Source organism: Pygoscelis adeliae, unplaced genomic scaffold (genome assembly GCF_000699105.1).
Source record: "Pygoscelis adeliae isolate BGI_AS28 unplaced genomic scaffold, ASM69910v1 Scaffold244, whole genome shotgun sequence".
Lineage (NCBI taxonomy): Eukaryota > Metazoa > Chordata > Aves > Sphenisciformes > Spheniscidae > Pygoscelis > Pygoscelis adeliae.
In genome coordinates this window covers 832,923-856,216 of record NW_008824648.1, presented here as the reverse complement: position 1 = coordinate 856,216, position 23,294 = coordinate 832,923, and the positions used below count along the sequence as shown (strand labels likewise).

The following is a 23,294-nucleotide window of genomic DNA, read 5'->3' as shown; positions in this document are numbered from 1 at the left end:
CTTAGCTTCTTTATAAGCAAGGCAGCTGCTTACACTTTCAAGAACTGGAAAATACAGGGGACTGCTTCCCACAAGATAATAGTTATTGAAGGAGGAAAATGTTAAGGTGGTACAAAAGCTAATTTCAAAGTTAAAGTAACTTCCATCTTCTACTTTCTAAGAGTTACCTTTAGTGCCTGAAATTCCTGAAATTAAAAAGAACCATACCCCAAATCAAACACACTTTGGGAGCTTTCCCAGATGGCATAGTTAATAATAAATATTGACATCTTGAATTATAGGTCAGTTTCTAATCTCTTCTCAAGTCTGTCTTGCTAGGCAGCCACACCAATCATCATTCATGCATATAAGTACAAGAATAAAGACTGCAGAGTCTGATATGCTATTAAGTAATTTGCCCCCTCCGCCTTGCATGTCATATGAGGTACCTTAAAAAGAACAGCTGAATAAGCTTTCCAGTCTGTTTCTGGTTTTGATGGCCTCAAGCATTGAAAGCTGTGAGTAAAACCTTTAAGTCATGAGATCTTTAATTAATTTTAGTTTAATAGCTCAAACTATTTTAAAATAGTTTGAGCTTTGCATTGTTGAGGTTTCATTTTTTCAAGTGGCCCTGTGTAAATCTAAAGGATAGAAATCCTTAGCAGAAAACTAAGCCCCCGGTAGTCACAGGATTCTCTTTGGAGCTGAGCCCTTATGAAATATTTTCAGTAGCATGGCTGTCAAGGTAGAATGTTAAGAATCACAGAATGGCTGAGGTTGGAAGGGATCTCTGGAGGTCATCTGGTCCAACTCCCCTGCTCAAGCAGGGTCACCCGGAGCTGGTTGCTCAGGACCATGTCCAGACGGCTTTTGAATATCTCCAGTGATAGGGACTGCACAACAACATGGAATCATTTAGGTTGGAAAGGACCTTTAAAATCATTGAGTCCAACCGTTACCCTAAGACTGCCAAGTCCACCACTAAACCATGTCCCTAAGCACCACATCTACTTGTCTTTTAAATACCTCCAGGGATGGCAACTCAACCACTTCCCTGGGCAGCCTGTTCCAATGCTTGATAACCCTTTCAGTGAAGAGTTTTTTACTAATACCCAATCTAAATCTCCGCTGGCACAACCTGAGGCCGTTTCCTCTCGTCCTGTCGCTTGTTACTTGGGAGAAGAGACCAACACCCACCTCGCTACAACCTCCTTTCAGGTAGTTGTAGAGAGCGATGAGGTCTCCCCTCAGCCTCCTTTTCTCCAGGCTAAACAACCCCAGTTCCCTCAGCTGCTCCTCGTAAGACTTGTGCTCCAGACCCTTCACCAGCTAATACTTTGAATTATTGGAAATTACCCACCCAAACCCCTGAATCTGAACTTCTTCCACTGTGTCCTGGTTATAAAGTCTGTCATTGGCACTTAGTGGTCTTTTAAGGGGTTTGTTTTTCATGGTGTGTGGAAACAATTTTATTTTATTTTTTTAAAGAAATCATTGTATCCATTTCTTAGCCAATATCTAACAACATCCAATACAGAACAACGCCAGATTTTAGGTGGCCCTTCTCTCTGAGACAGAGAGGAATGTAAGGCGTTAGGGTCTGTAGCTAACTACAGTTCTGTAATCTTTGAAATTTAAAGATTAGATGCAAGTATATATTGTTTGTGTGAGCACTGTGGTAGATAGTTGGGACAGGAAGTACAAGTCACTGTCAGTATATGTAAAAGAATATAAATTAACACCTGATTGCAATTCAGCTAAAGAAAATAAACTCACAAAGTACTTTTACTTTCATGTGATATGACTTCGGGATGAATCATGTCTGTTTTACTTGGAGTCTTGGTTAGTTTTGTTGGAAGAGGACACTGGGAAAAGAGGTATGCTGGTTTTGTTTGATGTTTGTTTTGGTTTTGTTGTTTTTTAAAGTTGGTGTGTCCATTAATGAAAAGAATTTGGAGTGTGAAAGTAGGTACTTAAAGTCAGCTGGGAAGTCTGTTAGGTAGCCATGGTGAGAGCAAGTGATTAGTACCTTGCCTTGAGGGTCTTTTGTAACCTTGTAAATTAGTTTACATAGTGAAATGGATAGTGAAAGCTGAATCAGTGATTTACTCTAATCTGCTCACCCTGCATTTACTAGTTCCTGTCAAGGAGGCATGGCTAGAAAATGGTCCTTACGTACTTGAACAGAACTTTGTGGGCATTTGGGAAATAGAGGCAATAAAACAGATAGCCTGTTACAGTTAATCAAGGTCTTCCCCACCTGCCTTCTTTTTAAATGTGGACACGTAATAATCCCCTTTTGAAAAGGGCAGAGCAGAAGTTCTCTGTCCCTACCTGGCACAGTGTTGGGCATCCTGGAGATGACAGTAATCATGTATCTACTTTAGATATTTTGTCTGCCAGCTTTCTGCTTCTCCCTGTGTAGTTTGGTGGAAAATGCTTTGAGAAGAAAGTGTTATTGTATATTTAAGCTGCTGTTGTTCACTGATTATAGGGAAGATAAGTATAAATGCTAGCCCCTCTGTGCCTGTCTTTTGGCATTGATAACCCCTCTTGAGATCTCTCCTTTCAGTGAAGATACATCTTTTATTTTTTTCCTTTTTCCTTTTTTAAACGCTTTCCTGACATTCTGTAACAGAACAGTCTTCGGTTAGAATAAAAACCCCTATTACAGGTACAAATATTGTTGATTTTGTCCATGCAGTCTGCTAGATTTTCTCCAGACATTGAAGTATTCCCTAAAACACTGATCTGGCTCTCCGGCAGAATAGTTCTCAATTTCCTAGTCTTCATACCAATGTGGATGAAAACAGTGTGTCATCCCCCCCCTTTCTTTATGAACAAGCAGAATAGATCATAGCCTATAATTTCTGAAGCTTATGAAGTGGTTTTCTAACTGTAGTGTGCTTAACCAATTAAAGCTTCTGTGAGAACCATCCACATCATGAAATACCATATTCTTTTCACTGTTGACTCTAGAGGATTGTAGTCTGCTTTGCTTGTTCCTTTTGCAGTCTGCTGCTTTCAAACACTTTCTTTATTGCACAGCCCCATGGCTGTAGTCTTCTAAAAATATGTAGGTTTATTTAGTCTGGAAAAGGCTGAGGGGGACCTAATGGCAGACTTCACTACCTAAAGGAGGATCACAGAAAAGGCAGAGCCACTTCTTCTCAGAGAGGCTGAGAGATCCACAGTCATGAATTTTTAACAGGAGACATTCCGGTTGGACATAGGGGGAAATTCTTTCTAGAGAGAGTTAAATACTGGACATGGGAAGAGAGAGTGGAATCTTCATCCATGGAGACTTTTAAAGTTTGACTGAACAAGGCCTTGAGCAACCTGATACAACTCCAGAGCTGTCCTTTGCGTGAACAGGAGGTTGGAGTAGGTGACCTCCAGAGACCTCTCCCAATCCAAACCTCTCCGTGGTTCTGTGCTGGTTGATCTTGGTAATTCTTAATCTCCACTGTGTAGTTATCTCTGACCAGCTACGTGCTGCCTGTCTGTTTAAAACATAATCAGTTGATCTTTAAAATCCATGTGCGTGTGTGCGCGCGCGCACACTCTTCCCTGTTCACTCTGTACAGTTCCTCTTTTTATGTACTCGGATGGCACAGATGTCTTCAGTGTCAGCTCAGGTGACTGCTGTGCTGACACATCTAGTCTTAAACAGCGGAATCAACTCTGCCAGACCATAGGCTTCACTTTCCAGTATGTTCCAAAAAAATGTGGGAGCAGGGAAGGGAAGGACTATTTCCTTCCATTTATTACACACACACACACACACCCCCCTTGGCACCTCATCTCTGCTTGAAATGTGAAGTGAATCTGAAGGATTCTGCTGTTCCCTAGAGCATGTCATTATCCATTTGAAGGAACCTAGCAGGTGGAGCTAATATATAAGGAGCATTTCTTTTTCTCCAACTCTCTCAAATGCACACAGTTGTGGATGTTTGTACTCAACAGAACCAGTGTGAAATTTAGTCACAGCCACAGCATGTGTTCCAATTTTCCAGGGAAACTTTCTCCCAGCTGTGGGTTAACCCTTTCTCCACTCTGCTTTCTGTCTCTCCAGCATTTTGGGAAATTTCAGTGAGCGGTTTCTGTGACCGAGGAAGCCTTGGGAGCTGGAAGAAGAATTAAATCTCAATGGTCGTAGTGGCAAAGGGAATATGATTAAGTAGGGTTGAGTGTTGATGTGATGTATGTAGGAGTTTTTTAATAATTTCTTTAAAACAATTGAGACATTTGTGTTTTTGCAAACTTGTTACACAATCCCTGGACCCCTCCATTTTTGTCCTGTGCTAGTGGCAAATCTAAACTGAAGTTAAACTGCTGACAGTAGTCTGTAAGTGCAGCCTACCTACTGTGAGCGCTGCCATACTGTTGCAAAGGCAGTACCCCAGTAAAGCTGCATTGATCTTAGGAGTTTTGCCATTCTAACTCCTAGGCTTAAATTACATTCTTAAGGGAAAAGGTACAGATGCTCTGTGTTGACCAGGGCTAAAGGGTGTGCCTTTTTTTTGTCTTGAAGCAGACTGTTATGCTAAGAGTGAGGATTTCTTTCCTGTTTGTGGAAGGAATCTGCTTGTAGGTATATTCTTGTTTCAGTTTTGCAATCACTTGTTAAGAGACCTATTGTAATGAGGAATAAATGTGTTTGACTTTATTTCTCTGCATAAGAAAAGCATGTCTTGAATTATATTTTTGAGTTACCAGTGTGTCCTTATGTAAAAGAAGGAAGCTTCTCATCAGCATGCTGGTATAAAATGAACCTGCTGATTTTCCTCTCAGGAGGGAATGTATTTTATATTTCTAAATTTGAAATCCCAATGTTACTGTGGTAAACAACCCTAATCTATAACGTCTAGTAATAAAGCGATTCCAAATAACACAACAGTGTTGAGTCATATTTTACACGATTCTTTGAAAGAGCATTGTCACAAATGTGGAAAATAACGCATACTCAGCACTGCCTGTAGTAATCATCATGAGGCAGAGGCTGAATAAGATGCTCAGTTGTAGAGGGGACATGGTACTTTGTACACACTGTCTTCAGCTGCTCTTTCTCTTTGGCCATATTAAGTTAATATTGTGGCTTCCTTTGCCTGCTGCTGCTCTTTTCACTCATTTCTCTATTTGGATTCTTTTTGTACTGTGATTCAGTCCTTCACAGGGCAGGAAAATGACATCTTCAGACTGCCTGCTGCCAGATCACAGCAGTTTCAATTGGACACTTAAAAGCTGAAGCAGGTGCTGGAAACTCTATTCTCCCTTTGGTCTGATTCATTGAGTGCCAGCCTTCAGCTGAGGAGTGGGGAGGGGAGGAGAATTGATTTTGTGACTAAAATCTTGGACTGATTAATATTTGCAGTGCTTCAAACAGGAGTGAGAAGGCTCCATAAATTAACTCTGAACTTAGTGGCACATGAGGTGGTTGCAGTGCAACTGGGGGAATTGGTCTAGATCTGAAGTTCTGACTCAGGACCAAGGTGCTGTTTGTTTCATGACTTCAATAGCTGCAGCAGATACCATCTTCTTAAGAGAAGACAGGAGCAACATGCTCTATTTCTGCTAGTTTTCTGGAAGTCCCCAAATTTGGTAAACTGTGGGTTTTATTGGGGTTTGTTTGTTGTTTTTTTTTTTTTCAGTTCAGTCACAGCCTGAGTCTGCAGCTTCTGTTTAGAGACTGGTTTAGAAAATCATGAATGTTTTCTAGGGATAGTTCTAGAATGAGCTCCTGCTTTGTATTTAATTATTGCTGATACTAACCAGTAGAAGATCTGGGAAGGGAAACCCTTCACTCGGTGAATGTTAGAGTGGCTATATTGGTAATGTACAATGTCAGAGGGTTTTTTTGTTTCTGGTAAGCACAAGTCAGAATTGGAATAATTTAGGTAGGAAGAGACCTCTGGAGGTCATCTGCTCCAACCTCCGTCTGAAAGCAGGACCAGCTTGGAAGTGAGATTGTGTTCAGGGTTAGAGCCAGCTGAATTCTGAGTATTTCCAGGGATGGAGCTCCCACAACTTCTCTGGGCAAACTGTTCTGGTGTTTGACCACCCTTCTTTAGAAAATGTCTTTTACGATATCTAAGTGGCATTTCCCTTGTTGCAGCTTGTGTCCACTGCATCTCATACTCTTCTGCAATCTTCCATTGCTTTACTGCTATTAGACGAGACTCTTTTCCTAAAAGTATAAGGTAGTATGACAATGAAGAGACATTCTGGCATGTTTGGACTAGATTAGAGACTTTTTCATGTGCTGTTTGGGAGAAGAGGCACAATGAGTGCTTCTGCTGTGAGCTTTTTCAAGGGCTAGTGTTGATTCAAATACGGCCCTGTAAGCTCTGGGGTTTCTTGACCTGTAGTGTGTAACAACAGTAACAGCTGTGGTATAACAGCCAGCACTGAGTCTTGAATAAGATTATCAGTTGAATTTGGATGTTTGGTTCCAAACCTTGATCTAGAAATTGCAGTAGTCTTTGAGTGCAGGGCATTTGCTTCTCTGGTTTATCACTCAGCATTGACAGGTGGGAGCAGTGCTAGGAGGAGAAAACCCCACAGCTGATTAAGGGGTGTCTGAGGAATGATCTTTGTAACGCTGAATGGGCATGAGAGATTAAAGTATTTTGAAAGGTTTATCTTCAGACAGTGCTTAGTTATTAGCCTTAGCTTTTTGGACACCTAACTGAGACATTACAGACCAAAACCTTTTTCTAGAAGCCTTATATTCTCATGTCTCAATAGTCTGGACCAGGACTTACGTGTAGGCGTTTTCAGAGCAAATACTAGTTCATGCATCATTTCCACTTGTTATCGGAGAGCAGTGAAAGAGTTAAAGTGCAACATCAGTTGGATTTTTTTTTAACCACCCTTAACAGGAATAACTTTTGCTTCTGCTCATCACTGATCCTCTTGTCTCTTGCTTTTTTTTTTTTTTTTGTTAAAAACATTCTTTTTAATTCAGTGTGATAAAACATCCGTTATTTGTAAGTTGATTGAGCATAAAGTATTTCATTATAAAATGGTCATCCATCACTGGAGGCTGGGGGCTGCAAAAAACATTAACTGTGCACTTTTGGCTGGAATGCAGCTTCTCCAGAATAAAGCAGCTTCTGTGTAAAGTATGCAGCATAAAAAAATTGACTGTTCAGGAAAACAGGTGCTCGCCTTGCTCTCCCAGAGCTTTGGGATTTCATCCCAAGTTTTTGGAAAGGCCCTCGAAGTCCTTCTGTTACCTAGAGTCACTTTCTGGTTTTAAGCACTGGCCTCAAAGCTGAATAAAATGCTGTTCTGTGTCAAGTGGTTTCATTCTGACAAGGCCGTGAGAATTTACTAGCTGTTTAACTGCTGCTTTTTAGAAAATTATGTACGTTTTCTTTCCCTCATTCATAAGCTCCTCAGAAAGTTAGTTGGTTTTTTTTTAATAAAGTTCCTTAACACTGACACCCCAAAAGTGAGTGGCCAAGCACTGCCAAGTTGTTTCTAGATGTGACTCTAGTATGTCCCTGTTAATTTCCTTGATACTTCACAAACTGAACTACTGGTTTTCTGTGTGATAGATTATAAAGATTATTTTGATCTTGTGTTATACAGTGCTTGTCATATTTCCCTAACTTAAATCTGAACTGGAAAAATAGCTTCCTTCACGAAGAGTCTTAGTTAACTTTTTGTTTTGGGGAAACATGGGATGATAGGGCAGGAAGCCTTTATTGGATTGCTATTACTGTGAACTGCTTTTCTGAGATTATTTCCAGGTAATCTAATGGAACAAAAAGGACAAATGTGTCCCCGTTTCATATGGGAAATTGAAGCAGAGATGAAGTGACTTACCCAAGAGCATGAAGGGGAGACAAGTGGCAGAGGCGGAGAGTAGACTGATTTACCTATCTGTGATCAAGGACCTTGCTACCATCTGATGCTCAGTTTATTTGCATATGTGCTTATGTCCTGTCAGAGCAAATTCTATAGGTCTAGGCTTGAAAAATCAAAAGGAAATTCTTCTGTCTTTGCCTTTTTACCAAGTCTTGGGAACAAACGCTGTTGAAGTATAATGGTTCCATCCCAGAGGTCACGGTAGCAGAAACGCTAGGGGTGAGAGGTTAAAGCGGAGTTGTATCCACTGACCTGTTCTGTGTGTGTTGTGTATTGCGCTTGGAGAGCTGGGCTGCATTGTGCCCTAAGGGAAGGAGAGAGGGATTGAAGAAGCCTACATAAGTGTGTGAACCGGGGACTGGCTTGAACAAACATCCCTGTTTATCTGTGCGAGTTGAGGTTTTGTGCTGTGCTGTCGCTTTTAGATCTCTCTTGCTGGACAGCATGCAGTCAGTGATGACCTTTATAAAGTTAGGACAGGATCACTCAGTTGAGCTTCTGAAGCACCCTAGTGGTTTTTTCTGTCATGGGCATGTACTAGATCAAAAACGTTAGCAATAGACTAAAATAGATCTACTTGGCACTTTCTTAGACACAATAACCAGTATTATCTTTCTAAGGTATAGTGCTAGGGGCCTGTATACCGAGGAGTTACTCATACTCCTTATATATGAGCCTGCTGCTCAGGATACCGGTTATCTGTCATCTGTTAAATGACTGCTTCAGAGAAGCTGATGCAATAGGGAGCAGGACCACGGGGTTGCTAATGTCAAGCCATACTGTACCTGAATCTTTATTTGGTGCTTGCAGTCTTCCCAGGAGAGATACGAGCTGTCAGTATACACATAGACTCTTTCTGCCCTGAAAAACTTTGTCTAAATTGGGAACGTTAAGGATGTGAGCAGAAAAATTTTGTCCTGGATTGCAACTGGTCATTGACCAAAGGTATTGCAGAGGGAGCTTTGACTCAGTCTGGTGCTTCAGAGTATCATGTTGCATCATGGAAATAGTTGCATTCATAGGCTACCTGTACTTGTGTGCGTTCTGAAATAGCAGCATAAGTAGGATTTGTACCATTGTTTAGACCTCCTGATGGAAATCACATCAAAATCCTGGGTAACTTTATAGAACTGGGTAGAACACAATGTGAAATCTGGAAATCTTAAAATTCTTTAATTTCTGTCGCATCAGCTTCTTCAGACAGTGCAAGTGGAACAAAATCAATAGTATTTAACATTACAGGCTGTAAGAAGAAAGTGTTTTTGGCAAGTTTTCTTGACGAAAACAATCCCAGCTTTGGTTTAAGAATGCCAATTATGGACCTCGCCAGCAAAGATCATCTCTTGCTGGGGAAACAGCTAGTTCAGGCTGAACCCCAAACGGCACCAAAGTCTTGCTGCTTGGAAGAAGAATCATTCTGAACTACCTGTACCTTTTTTGTGCTGAAAGCATATAATTTCTATTTAACTAAGTAAATAGGTCCTCTGAGTCTGGAGGAGCAGGCAGAATAGGAATCAAAAAATACTTTTCCACCTCTCACCTGTTAATAAACTTTGCTCTTTCCTTTGGGATGGCGCTTTGACCCTAGTAGCTAATGGGTTTTGTTAATGGAGGCTGAATTACTGTCTTCATATTCAGATATGGTGAAGTATAATGCTTAGGCTCCCAACTGGTAGAGAAATTAACTGCTTGTGTGTTCCTCTGTCCAGACTGCAATAAGGGCAACTAACTTTTTATGAATGTGTGGAATCCCTTCATTTCTTCACCTAGACTTTTAGGTCATTTTGATTCCTGACAGACATCTTACTGTTTTACAGCTGATTCCTGATTCCAGGATGTGGAAAAAATTTATTTAATGCAGTTGGGGACTGATGTAATACTGTTTCCAGTATGTTTCCATGATGCCTGTCTTAAGATACATCCTATTTGGTGGTCACTGAAGTTGAATTGCATTCACAGATCTCTTCAGTTGCAAAAACTGTAAATGAGTGTTAAATCTCGGGCTTCTGCTTCCCTTCGTGTACCATCAGCACCTTGTATCAGTAGACCATTCTAGCAATAGCAGTATGCAGAAATTAATTTCTTTCCCCAGTCCATTCTCAAGAACATAATATTCACTTGTTTTCATTATTCTAGGAATCAAGCTGCCTTTTAATGGAGATAGCCTGAATTTCTGCTTGTGTGTGTGTACACTATGTGTACGCTGATTGCTTCAATTATTGCTGTGGGGGGAAAAAAAAAAAGTTGCTTAATGTTTTTACTATTGCAGTGTCTTAAAGCAACAGTTGGATTGACTGCCACCAGGCCAGTCTCTTCTCCCTTTTGCTTTTGTTCTCTGGTATCCCTTTTCCACCCCTGTAGGTCTGAAACTAATATTCCCACGATGTTCTGCACCCTGCTCTCCCTGAGGCTCCCATTTTGCATCTGTAGTAACTTAGTGCGTTGGTACTTGAGCTCTGGGCAATTGTGTCTTGCCATTAGCACTTGGGAATTTTACTTTCTGGTAATAACATGGTGAAGCACAATGTCTTGTAGATTGGTTCAGGTTGGATGGAAAAATTTGTGTAAATCATAACAGCAAGGTACATTAAACCTTAGAGAGATTTTTGTCATTAAAAGATTCTCTTTCCTCCTGGGCCATCAGGCTTTTCTTCATTTCATTCTTTGGATTTTGTCTCTCCCACTGATGCTTTTTAGATTCTCTGACAACACAGGAAATGTCTTGGCTTGTTTGGGATTTGTTGTTCTTCAATTTCCTTTTAATTTTTCCCCTTGGCACTCATGGGCTTCCCTTGAGGAAGGGGTAAACAGAATGGGGTAACATCTAGACAGCTAATTGATGATAAAACTGTAGTCTTTTTCTCCAGCCTCTTAGAAATAGTGAAGGTTTCCTTTTCACACCATGGTGAATTTGCAATGAGAGAGCTATTCATAGCGTGGTAGACACACAAAGCTGTGAAGAATTACTGTGCTTTAAAATACCAGGGAAGAAGTTTTAATTTCTCCTGGGCTTTTAAATTGCCTACTTAGTTTGGGCCTGGTACTGTGCAAGACGTATCAAATACCATAGTGAAGCAAGTGCAGTGGCTGAATAGAGTTCTGTAGAGTGTCACAACCTAATTGCTCTTCCTTCGACATGTGCCAATTTCTTTTAGAGAGGAAAAAGAGTGCTTAAACTTGACATACATCAAACTTGTGCTGTCAGTAAGATGGACGGATCAGTCCATCCTCTGGACTTGGCAGTGTGCAATGCAATTCCCCATAGGTTTCATTTAGCCTAGTCGGCCTTGTTAGAGTGGCCATGCTCTCTTTCTTGTATTAGGAGGGAACCTTGGGAAACCTGGCCCTAATTCACAACAGCAGCAAGATCAATAACTATCAGCGTTTGGTCAGGGGCAGATGAATTTGTCATGGGATGACTGCTTTTTGCTTTGGTTTAGTTTGGTTTAGTAATTTCATTTAGAGTTGAATGTCATTGCATCAGAGGAGTGCCCATGGGTTCTGAAGCTCAGAGCTGGTGCAGGTTCATCACAAGAACCGGCTGTTGTCATGTGCGTGGTGATTTTCTGTAAGAAATCTTTCGAAACAATTTCAGCTGGTTCTAAACAGAGACAAGAGGTGAAGCTTACCTGCATTTCACTCACCCCGTTGTTATGGGATGTTTTCTTTTTTTAAAGAATAGATGTTAAACTTCCAGTTACCTGTGAAACTCACTGCGATTTAGCTTACGGAAGGACTCTTTCCTTGTAGGTGTATGGGAAGGTTGATTTCTCTTCCCTGGAAGTTGTTCAGAGCTTCATGTTAAGTAACTTACACCCATGGGGAAAAAAAACCCTTCAGAAAGGTGTAGGATCTCAAATCAGTTTTTGCAGAGCTATCGAGGAGTTCAGTTTTCTGGAGTAGGATTAAGTGCCATTACAATTGGTACTAACAGTTTAGAGCTTGCATCTGTCTGAAAAAGCCACAAAATCAGTTGTATATTCCAGAACCTATCAGAGGCTTAGGTCAGCTGTATTCCTGCATCTCCTTTCCCTGAGAGTAATCAGCCTTTCTATAACAGAGATCAACATTTATTTAAGTAATTCTGAATTTGCGTATGTGGCTTTACAAACTATGGGTCTTGATCTAATCTTTCTCTGGAATGTGCTAGTGTTATCAGGTGTTGCTCTAGTATGACATAGGAGTAAGGGTTTCTAGAAAACAAGTATGGATTAGCATTGAAATTACACTTAAAGGTAGATGGGTATTACTGTTCACACTGGCAATAAACACACTCATGGGAGACCAGTTTGGAAACAGTAGCCGCCTACTATGTGGAGTTAATTGATTTGTTGCCTTTCATCAGAATAGTCATGGTCCTTTCAGAGGTATTCAGGTCACAGGGTGGGAGGAAATACTCTAGGATTCGTAGCAAGGTCTTCTCCTGGTGACCTTCAACCTTGCTATGCCAAATTACCCCTCAGTTCACTTTAAGAGCTATTCTTGCTTTGAAGCAGAGCCTTTTGAATATAACCTCTGAAGCATAGCTCAGAAAAAAGTTTGTCAAGATGCAGTTATTCCCATCTCTGTTGTCTCCTCAGTGCTAAGCAATAAGAGCAGAATTAAACAACTTTAACTTTTGAAATAAGCTACTATCCCAACAACTTAATTTTTTTCTGCACTCGGCAATCTGTATGACTGATCTTAAACATTCGAGGAGAAGCGAGTAGTTGTGTCTGTACTTTAAGTCCATCTAGACAGAAGCCATGAAAGCTTGCACTTTGTGTAGCTCCATACTTCCTGTTGATGGCATTTGTTTTCCTTGTGAATGAAGTGAGTATCTTCTACTTCTCTGGAACAGAATACTACGCTGGGTAAAAAGCACCTGGGATAACAGTGGAGACATACTGGAAACTCCAGCTGTAATTTTGGCTGAAGATACTCTAGCAAGTACCTGCTTATGAAAAAGTGCCCAGGGATTTTTATTGGGCAGTCAGAACAGCTGAATTTGAAGCATGGCATCAGATGAAACCCCTAATAACTAATGGCTAACACTGGTGGGACTGTCAGTGCTCCTGCTTCACTGGTAGATGTAAATAATTCCTATAGGAGACAATATTTCAGTTGAGTTTATGCCACCCTGACCAGAGGATACCAAGAGTCAAATGCTCAGTATGCATTCTGTCATCCTTCCCCAAAATAAAAATCTCAATTCTGAGGGGTGCTTGAGATCTTGGCACTACGGAACAATCATTTGTTAAAGTCATGTTTAATGAAAGGCAGATAAACACATGAAGCTGGAGTGTGACAAATGAAAGCATTTGTGCCATTGTAATGAAATTAGGCAAACAGAACAGGCTTGACAGCTCTGGGTTCCCCCTGTCAAACTGCATTTGTAATTCTAGCCTTGCATTAATGTGCGGCTGTGAATGACACTGTTTCCCTCTTGATATGGTGGGCCCGGACTCCTGAATGACCACTTTAATTCACAGGGAATTAGCTTTGAAGAGTATATTTTACAGGCATACTGAAAAGGATTGCAGTTAATTCTCACTTCTCCTTCATTGGCTTGAATATCCTTAATTTTGGGCCTCTGTTTACTTCTATCATATGTAAAGCTTTTGGTAACACTTACTATAGGGAAGTATTGATTTCAGAGACACACAAAACTTGCTTCCACACATCCCCACAGTGAGCTTGTATGTTGTGTTGTGCAGTCCCAGCAGCCTTTTAAAATAGCTTCCAGTATTTGTGTTCTGGAAACTAGGATGTAGGCTCCTGGCTCCTCAGCTTCTTCCTAGCTGTCAGAATCCAGTTCTCCTTATCTTACATTGGGATAAGACAATGATATTTTGGGAAACCTGTAGGGAATGTCAGGTGGCTGCTCTTTTTGATGACCTCTTATTTATCAAGTTTAGTGGACGTTGCCATCATTATTTTCAGGAAGTAGGACTAGAGATGTCTCTGATCACATTAGCTGCTAGGTCAGACTATATAGGTAGCAATCTGTTCTCATTTCAGATAAGAAAATCTCTAGAAACATGCTACGCATTGCACCGTGTTGCAGGGGCTGGTCTAGACCTTGCAAGAAAAACGAGACCAAAACAGCAACAAAAACCCCTTGCGGGGAGAGATGGCAGAGGATTCTTTTCACTTGAAACCTTGACTGTACCAGGACTGTGCAGAGGGGAACATACGTTCAGGAACAAATGAATGCAGATCATCTAGCTTAGCTTTTTTACACTTGTTACCCTACATTAATTGGCTGTTAGTGAACTGGAGTTAAATGTTGGGCTAAACTTCCGAGCTGGAAGAAGTCAGGGCATGTCTTTCGTTGGAGGTGCAGGGTGGCATGTGTTCCAGTCAGTCCAGAGAATTTGTTTTCGGAGTGGTGAAACATGCGCCTCCTCCGCTCATCAGCTGTAGAGCTGCTGAAATTGTAGTTTTGCCAAGGGACCTAGAACCAATATGCATATACTGCTCTGTGGCTGTTACCTAACTGACTCTATGTAAAGCAAATTTGAGCTCTGGAAATTTTGAGAGAGGAACAAGTTACTCTAGAGATTAACAAATCTAGCGAACAGAACTAAATTAACTAACAGATAATCACTGGACTAACTCAAAGGAATTTCTCCTTTCCCTGTGATCCTGCATTTTGATCTGGGTGAGATTAAGCCAGTATTTATTCCAGTGGTTAAGACTTCAGAAATGTTTTTGAAAATCTGACGAGTATGGCTACTCAATACTTTTAGATGGCTTTAAAAGGCAAGTGCAGTTTTGTCCTTTTTCCTTGTAACTTTTCTTCTCTCTAACTTGCTGAGAGAGACTGCAGGGACTTCTCACCCTTGGGTGAAAAGACAAAATGTTTTGGTGTTTGGTGGGTGAACTGAGAATAAAGCGCATATAAAGTCACGTAGGCCAGAAAGTCAGTGTTTGCAGCAAGTGGTTTTGAGGGTGAGCCAGGAAGCGCTTGCTGGTACCTCAATTTTCTGTGGCATAAACTCATTGAGCTCTCAGGCAGGAGTCCTGAAGAGCTGGATTTCTGCTCTGTGCAATGTTATTCTTGTCTTTTTCTCACCGTTAGAAGAAAAGAGGATGCCTGTTTGTTGTACACTTCAGTGGGTAAGCAGGGGAAGGTAATAGCACATGCTTGAAGCATTGCTCTTGTCTGAGCTCGTCTGCATTGGAGAGGTGCGTGGGATACAATTGAGACAGCCTTTCTGAAGGCTGGGCGTCAAAGGCCAACAGCTGCTGCATAAGAGGAGTCCAGGTCATGTGGTTTGGGTTGCAGTTGCCTGTCCTGGGGACAAATGATGTTGAAATAACTTGTCATAAACAATTTTTTCTCGTTCATTTACTCTGATTCGGAACGCATAGCCGATCCTGATAAGAGTCATTCAGGAGTGAAGAGTTGAACTGCCAGAGAAAGCAGCTTATGTGAGCGTTTTAGATCAGGAATGTGCCAACAGTGTGCTAACAATAAGAAACCTCTTCCGAGGGGGACCTGCTCCTGTACTTCAGGAGAAAGGGGACGCCGGAGGTCTGATGCAGCTTGTTTGCTGAAGTGCCAGAATGGCTGGATAGGATTGCTGAAATGGGAGTTAGGTGCTTAAACATGAATTAGTTGTTTAAATATCTTTATAGACATGTGTGTCTAAGCGCAAATAATCCATAGGATGAATGAAGGAAAGCACTGTGGTCTCAAAGGAATTCCCTCCTCATATTAAAATTGCCAGCCTGAAGAGATGGCTTTCTGATACACTACTTAAGATATTCTTTCCCTTCTTCTCAATCTCCATGCAGTGCTTTGGGCTAGCTGAGGATTTTTGGGTGTGGTGCTGGTGTGTGATTGCTTCCCTGAAATTTCATTGAAGGGACCTGTGTGAAAAGAATGGGAAGTGCTTTCCAGCTGGTCCCCAAAGCAGCCCAGGCTCTTCATTTCAGACTAAATCATGTTTTAATATAATTTTCCCTAGCTTTGAGTAGACTGAAAAGGAAGGCTGCTTGTAGGAATCCCTAGTGAAATTTTGATCTCCTCATGGACACTTAGTCAGTTTTTCCTCTTGTAATACCCTAGGCTGAGGTCATGCTTGCAGGGCTGGTGGGTTTTGGGGTGGGTTTTTTTGTTTGTTTGTTTTTCCCTAGAGTTGAAAGTAGTTACCTAAGCAGAGAACCATCCCCTTTTCTAGTTCAAATGCTGAGAAATGTTTCTTGCTAGGAAATATACTTGGAGAAACATGTCTATAAGCAAATCTCAAGTGTCTAACTGGTTATGGTTTCCTCGCTTGTAATGCTTGAACCTGAATCTGGCAGAGCAAGAACCAGAGAGCTGAAAATCAGATCTGCTTTTTTTGGAAAGCTTTCATAAAAGTTCAAGTATGTACTTCCAAACATTCAATGTTTACTTTACATAGCCTTGTTTTGGCAAAGGAATTGTTAAAGTTATAATTGATTTTACTGCCCTTTCTGAGGTTCTTAGATGTTTTCAGGAGAGCATAGCATTGCTTTTACAGTTAGGTGCCAAAAAAGATCAAGGCTTTATGTAGTGTCTCTTTCATGAAGTTTTAACTTGCTGGGCAGAACAACTCCCTTTAAAGACTATGGTCCTACCTTACCAAAGTATTGTGAAGAGAGCGTTATTCAGTTCCTGCTGTTCTGTGCTTTAGATTAAACTTGAGCTCTGGTAGTAAAAGCTGGCACAGAGTGCACCTCGCAGTTGTAGTTATTGATCTGAAAGGGCTGGCAGGTTGGTTCTGGACACTGCCACATTCAGGATATAAGGCTATGAAAACCTTTCAGGGAGATAGCTTCTGAACTAACTTCACTGAGCTCAACAGGATTGAGTTGAAAGAAAAGGGTTGATCTTTGACTTACTGACTTGTTTGCAAAATTTTTACTTGGTTAAAAACTTCCAAGTAGCTTTAGTGCCACTTCCAGATGGCTGATACTTCAGCCAATGAGAGTAATCTGCTTCAAGACAGGATATAACAAGAATAGCTACAGTATGAGTGTTTTTCTGTGCTCCCAATCTTTCTGTTGAAGCAAGCACCACTACTGAGATTGAGTTCTGCTTTGAAAAGGGAGCTGGTGACCCCTGTTAAGTCCTCAATGCCTGCAAATGCTGCTGGTAAGAAGAGGTCATTGTAGTAATCAAGTGAATACTCCTCAGATGCAGACAATTAGCAGTGTGATTGGTGTTTCACTGAAATCTAGATCTTTCGGATAGTAGTCCTTTAGTGGGTAAGTCTTGCACTAAAAATACTTTCTTCTCATTCAGTATATTTTAAAAAATTTTTTCAATAACACAGCACCAACTATCCAGTCTGAAACAGTTTTACAGCATACACAGTCAGTTTCAGAGAGCTTAATGTAAAATGCTGTGTTACCATAAAAGCTAGAGTCTCTGAATATCAGGCCAGTTATCTGGAATAACTGGCCAGAGTTGCTGTGTAATCAACAGTATGTGCCTAAGTTAAGTCCTAATTATGACAAGCCATTTTGTGATCTTCATGTAAGTTGGGGATTTCAGTTAGACTGCAGGGGAATCTAATCTTTAACCACAGCAAGATTCACAACTTTAACTGAAAGAAAAAAATGAAACTCCCCCCTCTTGTAAAGAAAATGTCTATTTGTTTTCCCGAAAACGGATTAATGGGGAGTGTGATATCCTATGTATCCTCTGCTAGCAAGTTTGTCTTCATCATCTCATTCCACCTGTGCATCTACGTATGTCTGCTGAAGTCCCATTTTTCTTACTAACCAAGGTGCAGCTTTTCCATCCTGGGGCTCACTGGACTGAAGGAGGCTGGAGGAATTGACCAGATCATGATGGTGCTGACTTCTATAGAAAGGATCAGTTTTGGGGAAGAAGAGTTTGAGCGTTGATCCCTAGTAGTCTTACTATATTTAATGTTGTCCAAGTGCTTGTAACCAGACAAGTGCTCTATAAAGCACACTTAAATAAACGTTGATGAAAGCATGTCTTATGATCGTCTGCATTTCCATGAGCTATTGAGAGGTGACACAATTGTAATGTCACACCAGGATATTATCTGACAAGTTGGGGGAGTTGTTCTTAAGCCAAAAAGGTTGAATCATCATGTTCCTTTTAACCTCTCACAAGTTAGTGGCATTGGCCCGATTTGAACTGGTGGCTGAAAGGTAAGAGACTGCGTAATGATTCCCAAAGTTCCTTTTTTTAGTTGCAGTTTTGCTTTAGTTCACAGCAAAACTGTTGCACTTCAATGTTGTTCTCTGTGGTCTTAACTGTTTAAAACAAAAAACCCTGCATTATTCTTCCTCCTTTGCTTCCTCACCAAAATTTGTCACAGTTAACGTGCTTTCTGATAAGTGTTTTACTTTAATACTTAGGGCTTTTCAATAGAAACCATGATAAAATGGAATTTCACTACCCTTAGAATCAGGAGGGTTTGGATTTTATTTTTTTTTTAAAGTAAAATAATTGAGTTATGTTGGTAGATAGAAAAGCAGCAGCTTGTCTAAGGATTCAGGAGTCACTGGCTTTTTTCTCCCCTGCCTCAAAGAAGCTCATGTGACAGGTAAGTGCAATACTGGATCACCAAGAATATAAATGCCAGTGTTCCTGTGACACTATTAGCCATTAGACTTGTTAACTTTTATTAGGAATAAAATGTAGGTTTCAGCAAGTTGAGCCAAGTGGATAATATAATACTTGTATAATCCTGAGACCAGAAATATTTAAGTTACTTTTAATACACTCTTCTTTGCCTGTGTACTGGCTGTATTGTGGTTACCTTCACCTGCTTTTTAATGCTTTTTCTCCTAAATCCTTGTCAGGACTCCTATTACCTTGATTCCTTGTGTTGGGGTTTTTTTGTTTGGGTTTTTTTTTTGTTTTGTGTGGGGCAGGGGTTTTTTTTGGTCACTTTCCCTAGTTCTGGCTATTCTTTTCTATATTTCTTTTTCATTCCCAAAGCTTCCATTGATCATCTTGAACAGTTTAGGAAGCTCGTTAGTTGTTCTTTCTCCAGCTCAATAGCCCAGTGCATTTGCCTTCTTGTATTGCAGCTTTAGAGAGGTTACTTGCTGTCCAAAGCAGCAAGTAGAGAAGAGTGCCCTTTTTTCTTCTTTGGTTGAGAGGCTTTACAGGTATTCTGAGAACAAGACAGGAGAGTTTTTAAATTTGTTTATCTTATGAGTTTTTCCTGTCTTTGCCAAGCAAACTTCTCATGTTGCAGAAATGCAATTTGTATTCGGGCAAAGAGCTGCAAAAGATCCAGCTAACCTGGTTGTACATTTGTACTATGCAGGTGATTGGTATGAGGCTGTATGTGTAGTAGGATGTTACAGAGGTGGCGGAAGGTGGGGCAGGGTCTATATAATGTGATCACACAATTCCAGGAGTACTAGGAAAATGCAACTGTATCTGCCAATTAATTAAAGCCTGAATTTAGGCAGCAGTCGCTCTGTGGTGTTTACAGAGTGTTCTTACAATAGGATTTGTTTCAGAAGGCTCCAGAAGGCTGTTTTGAAGATCATAAGAAAGTGAACTTCACAAACCATTGCTTTTAAAAATATATACATATGTGTGTGTATGTACATTTAAAAGCAACCCTGACCTTCTCACCAGCCTTCTGAAACTAAGCTATTGCAGGCCTCTTTCCTCTGAGATTAAGGTTGCTGTAGATTCTTAAAGAGAAAATGAATCCTAATGAATCAAGTCTAATTGAATGTCTCTTTAAAACTATTTTTATTTTAACAGAGCTATCTGAAATTGAACCCAACATCTTCCTTCGGCCTTTCCTGGAAGTAATCCGTTCTGAAGACACTACAGGCCCCATAACTGGATTGGCCCTCACCTCTGTGAATAAGTTCCTCTCATATGCGCTAATAGGTATGTGATGTGGCTTCCTGGGATTTGCCAAAATGCCAGCCAAATGCATCTCCTTGAGATGTGTCTTTGGCCAGGATACGTGCTTGCAGTCTTAATGAGGAGATTGGGGAAATAAGAAAATTGTCATTAATGCTGGGGAAATAGGCATCCGCAGTTTCTTAACGTCATACCTGCTGGTCTTTCATGGCACTACGGCAATGGCTGGAAACGGAGCCAGAGCTTCTAGTCTGCCCTGACTGCTGCATGTGGGTATGGCCCGCTGCTGAACTGTGGTGGTCACCAACTGCTTTTTAATGCCGTCTGAGCAAAAGGGCCAGGGCGGGGAGAATACCAGCTTGGGTTACAATGTTGTAATATACATAAACACAGTAGAATTTATTTAGTTCTGTGGACTAGTATTTCTGCTCTAGAGTGAGGATTTTTTTTTTGCCCGGTCCCAGACCCTGTCCAGTGGTGTGCCAGTACTATTCACTTGTCACAATTGTCATGGCAGAGACAGTTTTGCTGCTGCCCAGACTTTCAAATGTGTGCATTCTCCTTTATATTTGTGAAAGACTAATAATGCGCATGTGGTCAGTTCCCATGGCTCAGCTGGCTTGTAGTAACTCATTAGCTGGCTTTCTGTCTGCCTTCAATGGGTCATCCTGTTGTTAGTGGTGCTTGATTTTTCTATGTAAAGTCCGTTAGTACTTTCTGATCGTACCTGTGTGAATTACAAAACTTGTTATCTATTTTTGTTTATACGTAGTCTTACTTGGAGAAAACTATCTTACCTGTCCTCCTCCCCCCCAGGGTTCAGATTTCTCAGTTCTTTTCCTCCCTTATGTTGTAAGTGAACACTGTCGAATTTTTGGCACTGTTGTTTTAAATATTTTGTTCTTTGGAGTTAGCATGAGGGAAGTTAGAGAAAGAAAGGACTTGATGTAGATGCAGACCACTCTTGTGGGAAAGACCTAAAATTAAAATGAGCAAAAGTGGGGACTTGCAGGAAAAAAAATTTTTTAAGAGTTTGATGGAAATTTAGTGTCTTGATAAGACATCAATTAGTGGGCAGTATTGGGTATAATTAAGTGGCAAAAAATAACTAAAATGATGCAATATTGATTTCACTCCATAGGACGATAAGGAAATCGTAAGAAATAAGCCTGTAAAGCATGTCCCTCTGAAGGACTAAGCAATAATGAGGAATATGTTAGTTTCAACGTAGAATGAGGGATGGACTCTCTTTCTGGGCTTTTATGGTCTGGGTGGGATCAGAACATCAGGCTGATATCGCATGTCCAGGCAAATGTCTGCACAGGCAGTGTCTGCAAACTGGCCACAAATACTTGATTTGAGGCAGAAACAAGAAAAAATGTGGTTAAGAATTTGTAACCTTTCTCTAGCTACTCGTTATTTAGAATACTAACTGGGTCACTCCAGCAAGGGCGCATCCCTGTAACTGTTGGTAAGCGTGTCTTTGTAGTAGAGAGTGGAAAAGACCCTCTACCTGGCTTTTGTTGTGGAGCAGAACCTGTAATCTAAGACCTCTGTTGCTGCTTCAGGTGACATTCACAGCGGCCTTGTCCTTTGTGCTGCTCCAGATACCAGTGAGGCTGGGATTAGTGGTGCTGACTGAACATCTGGCTAGGGTTGTGTTGTTAAATTAAAGCTTTTTGGTCTTATATTTCTCTTCGTAATATAAGACTAAAGGTAGTCTAAAGACTGTTTGCCTAAAGATAGGAAAAGCTTAGAACTGTCCTTAACATACGAATCTGTTTTAAACTGTACAGAACAAGGAAGGATGGACTCCGGCATAACCACAGTGGGGAAATCTCAGTGTGGGTGATATTTGTGGTGCATTTTGGGGCTGCATAACTGACAGGTGAAACCAGCACTTTTTTCAAAAGCATCATTAGCTGTGCCTGTTCTGTGAGTGGATGGCTTTTGCTCTATGCACTGGGTCAAAAACCGGTGGGCAGTGAAAGGGCCAAACTCCTCTGATAACTATCTTTGTTAAAAACTGCTTTCTTTTCCTATTTCCAAAGCATTTCATTGCTAATCCTCGTGCCCTCTCACTGTTTCTCTTGTTCTGTCACATGTCAGCAGGTGGTTATCTGTCTACTTTTCAGGCCAGTATTGCTGAGGGGTATGTTTTAAAACCAGTTAGAAAAGAATAATTCTTGAGTAGCCTTTGAGACTTCTGATCTCTAGTAGTCTGAATTGCAAAGATCTGTTCTGAGGTTGTTGGATGCAGCAGTTCACTAATGGTATAGCATGCAATCACAGCTCATTTAGATAAAATGACTTGATATCCACCATGCGTTTTGGTAGGAATAGTTAGCCTTACAGAGATTATCCTCTGCTCTGAAATAAGTACTACTGTTTCAAGAGTTACAGTTGATATATTACATAGTAATTTTTAAAGTACAAGAAAACTGTACAACAATAGTAAACTCCCGTTGATTTTTATCCCTCAGATTAGTTATTTCCTTACTCAGCAGTTTTGCGCTAGCTAGCTGTCAGCCTTTTTGATGAGCTCAAACCTTAGCTATAGAAGACTAGTGGCTGAATTTCAGAATTGTATTTGTTGTACTTTCCTCAGAAAAGGTACGTGCTCTTTTTATTATCATCACAGTGTGTCCACAGCAGCTTCTGGCTCCATTTCTAAAGTTAACTTTCCCTGGTGTTTCTGAAAACTACTTCTCTGTAAGTGAGTAGCTGTTGCTCAGCTTCCAGCAAGAGGACTTGTTGTTTGGGGAGTTTAAAGCTTGTTCTCCCCTCTACCTTCTCTGTCTCCTTGGTGATTTATTTTAGTTCCATTAAAGGTGTAACTGAGCAGGCTTCTGGATTTGCGTGATGGTTGAGAGCCTGGATTTTCTGCTTTCTGCTTGTTCTTTTGCCTGCCTGTTGCGAGAGTACACCCCATACAAATTGTGTAAGTCTGGATGGGGTCTCTGGATCTTTGCATTGTAGGTGGCAATTTTCAATCTGATATTTTGCTTCACACAAACTTATTTTTGTTAGTGATTCTGAGCAGGCATTGACACGTCTTTCTGTACTGTTTTCTCACAAGGGAACAAAGAAGCAGGTTGATCTTTTCTGTATCTTGTTTCTGCGAAGTAGAAGTATCTGTGCTTTTAATTGAGCTCAAGAGGCTTTATAAATTGACCTGAACTTGTAGAGCTGTTCCAGGGAGCCAGGACTGAAGTAGTCAGGCATGATGTGTGTTGGGAGAGAGGTGTGTTAATTAATGTTGAAGGTAGGGGCTAGAACAGTGAAGCAGTAGTCATAGATCTGTTAAAGAAGCGTATGCACAACTTGGCGTTTCCTTTTCACACAGACTACCCATAACTATGAATAATGTATCCCTAAGCCTACAGCAACTCACATCTACTGGAAGAGGTGACAGTGAAGTGAATCTGTGTGTTCTGCCTGTGGGAGCCTTTTCTGCAGCAAGTGGCTTTTTCCTCTTGGTGCCCGCTTAGCTGCTTTCCACTGTAGTTGTTGAGGTTGGTTAACAGTAATGCTAACGTAGGTGCTGGCATTGTAACACCACTGGTCTTTACCTGATTTAATTGAGGCAATTTAGAATGATCCTACATTA

General features: G+C 40.8%; 1 protein-coding gene across 1 annotated transcript in view; it reads left to right on the top strand.

Annotated features, from left to right (window-relative positions):
• Window positions 1-23,294, top strand: part of GBF1 (golgi brefeldin A resistant guanine nucleotide exchange factor 1) — a 102,899-nt gene that overhangs the window by 37,818 nt on the left and 41,787 nt on the right. The window contains exon 3 of the mRNA XM_009322402.1: window positions 19,577-19,708. Within this exon, the coding sequence (XP_009320677.1) occupies window positions 19,577-19,708 (132 nt within the window). The remainder of the gene's footprint in view (window positions 1-19,576; window positions 19,709-23,294) is intronic.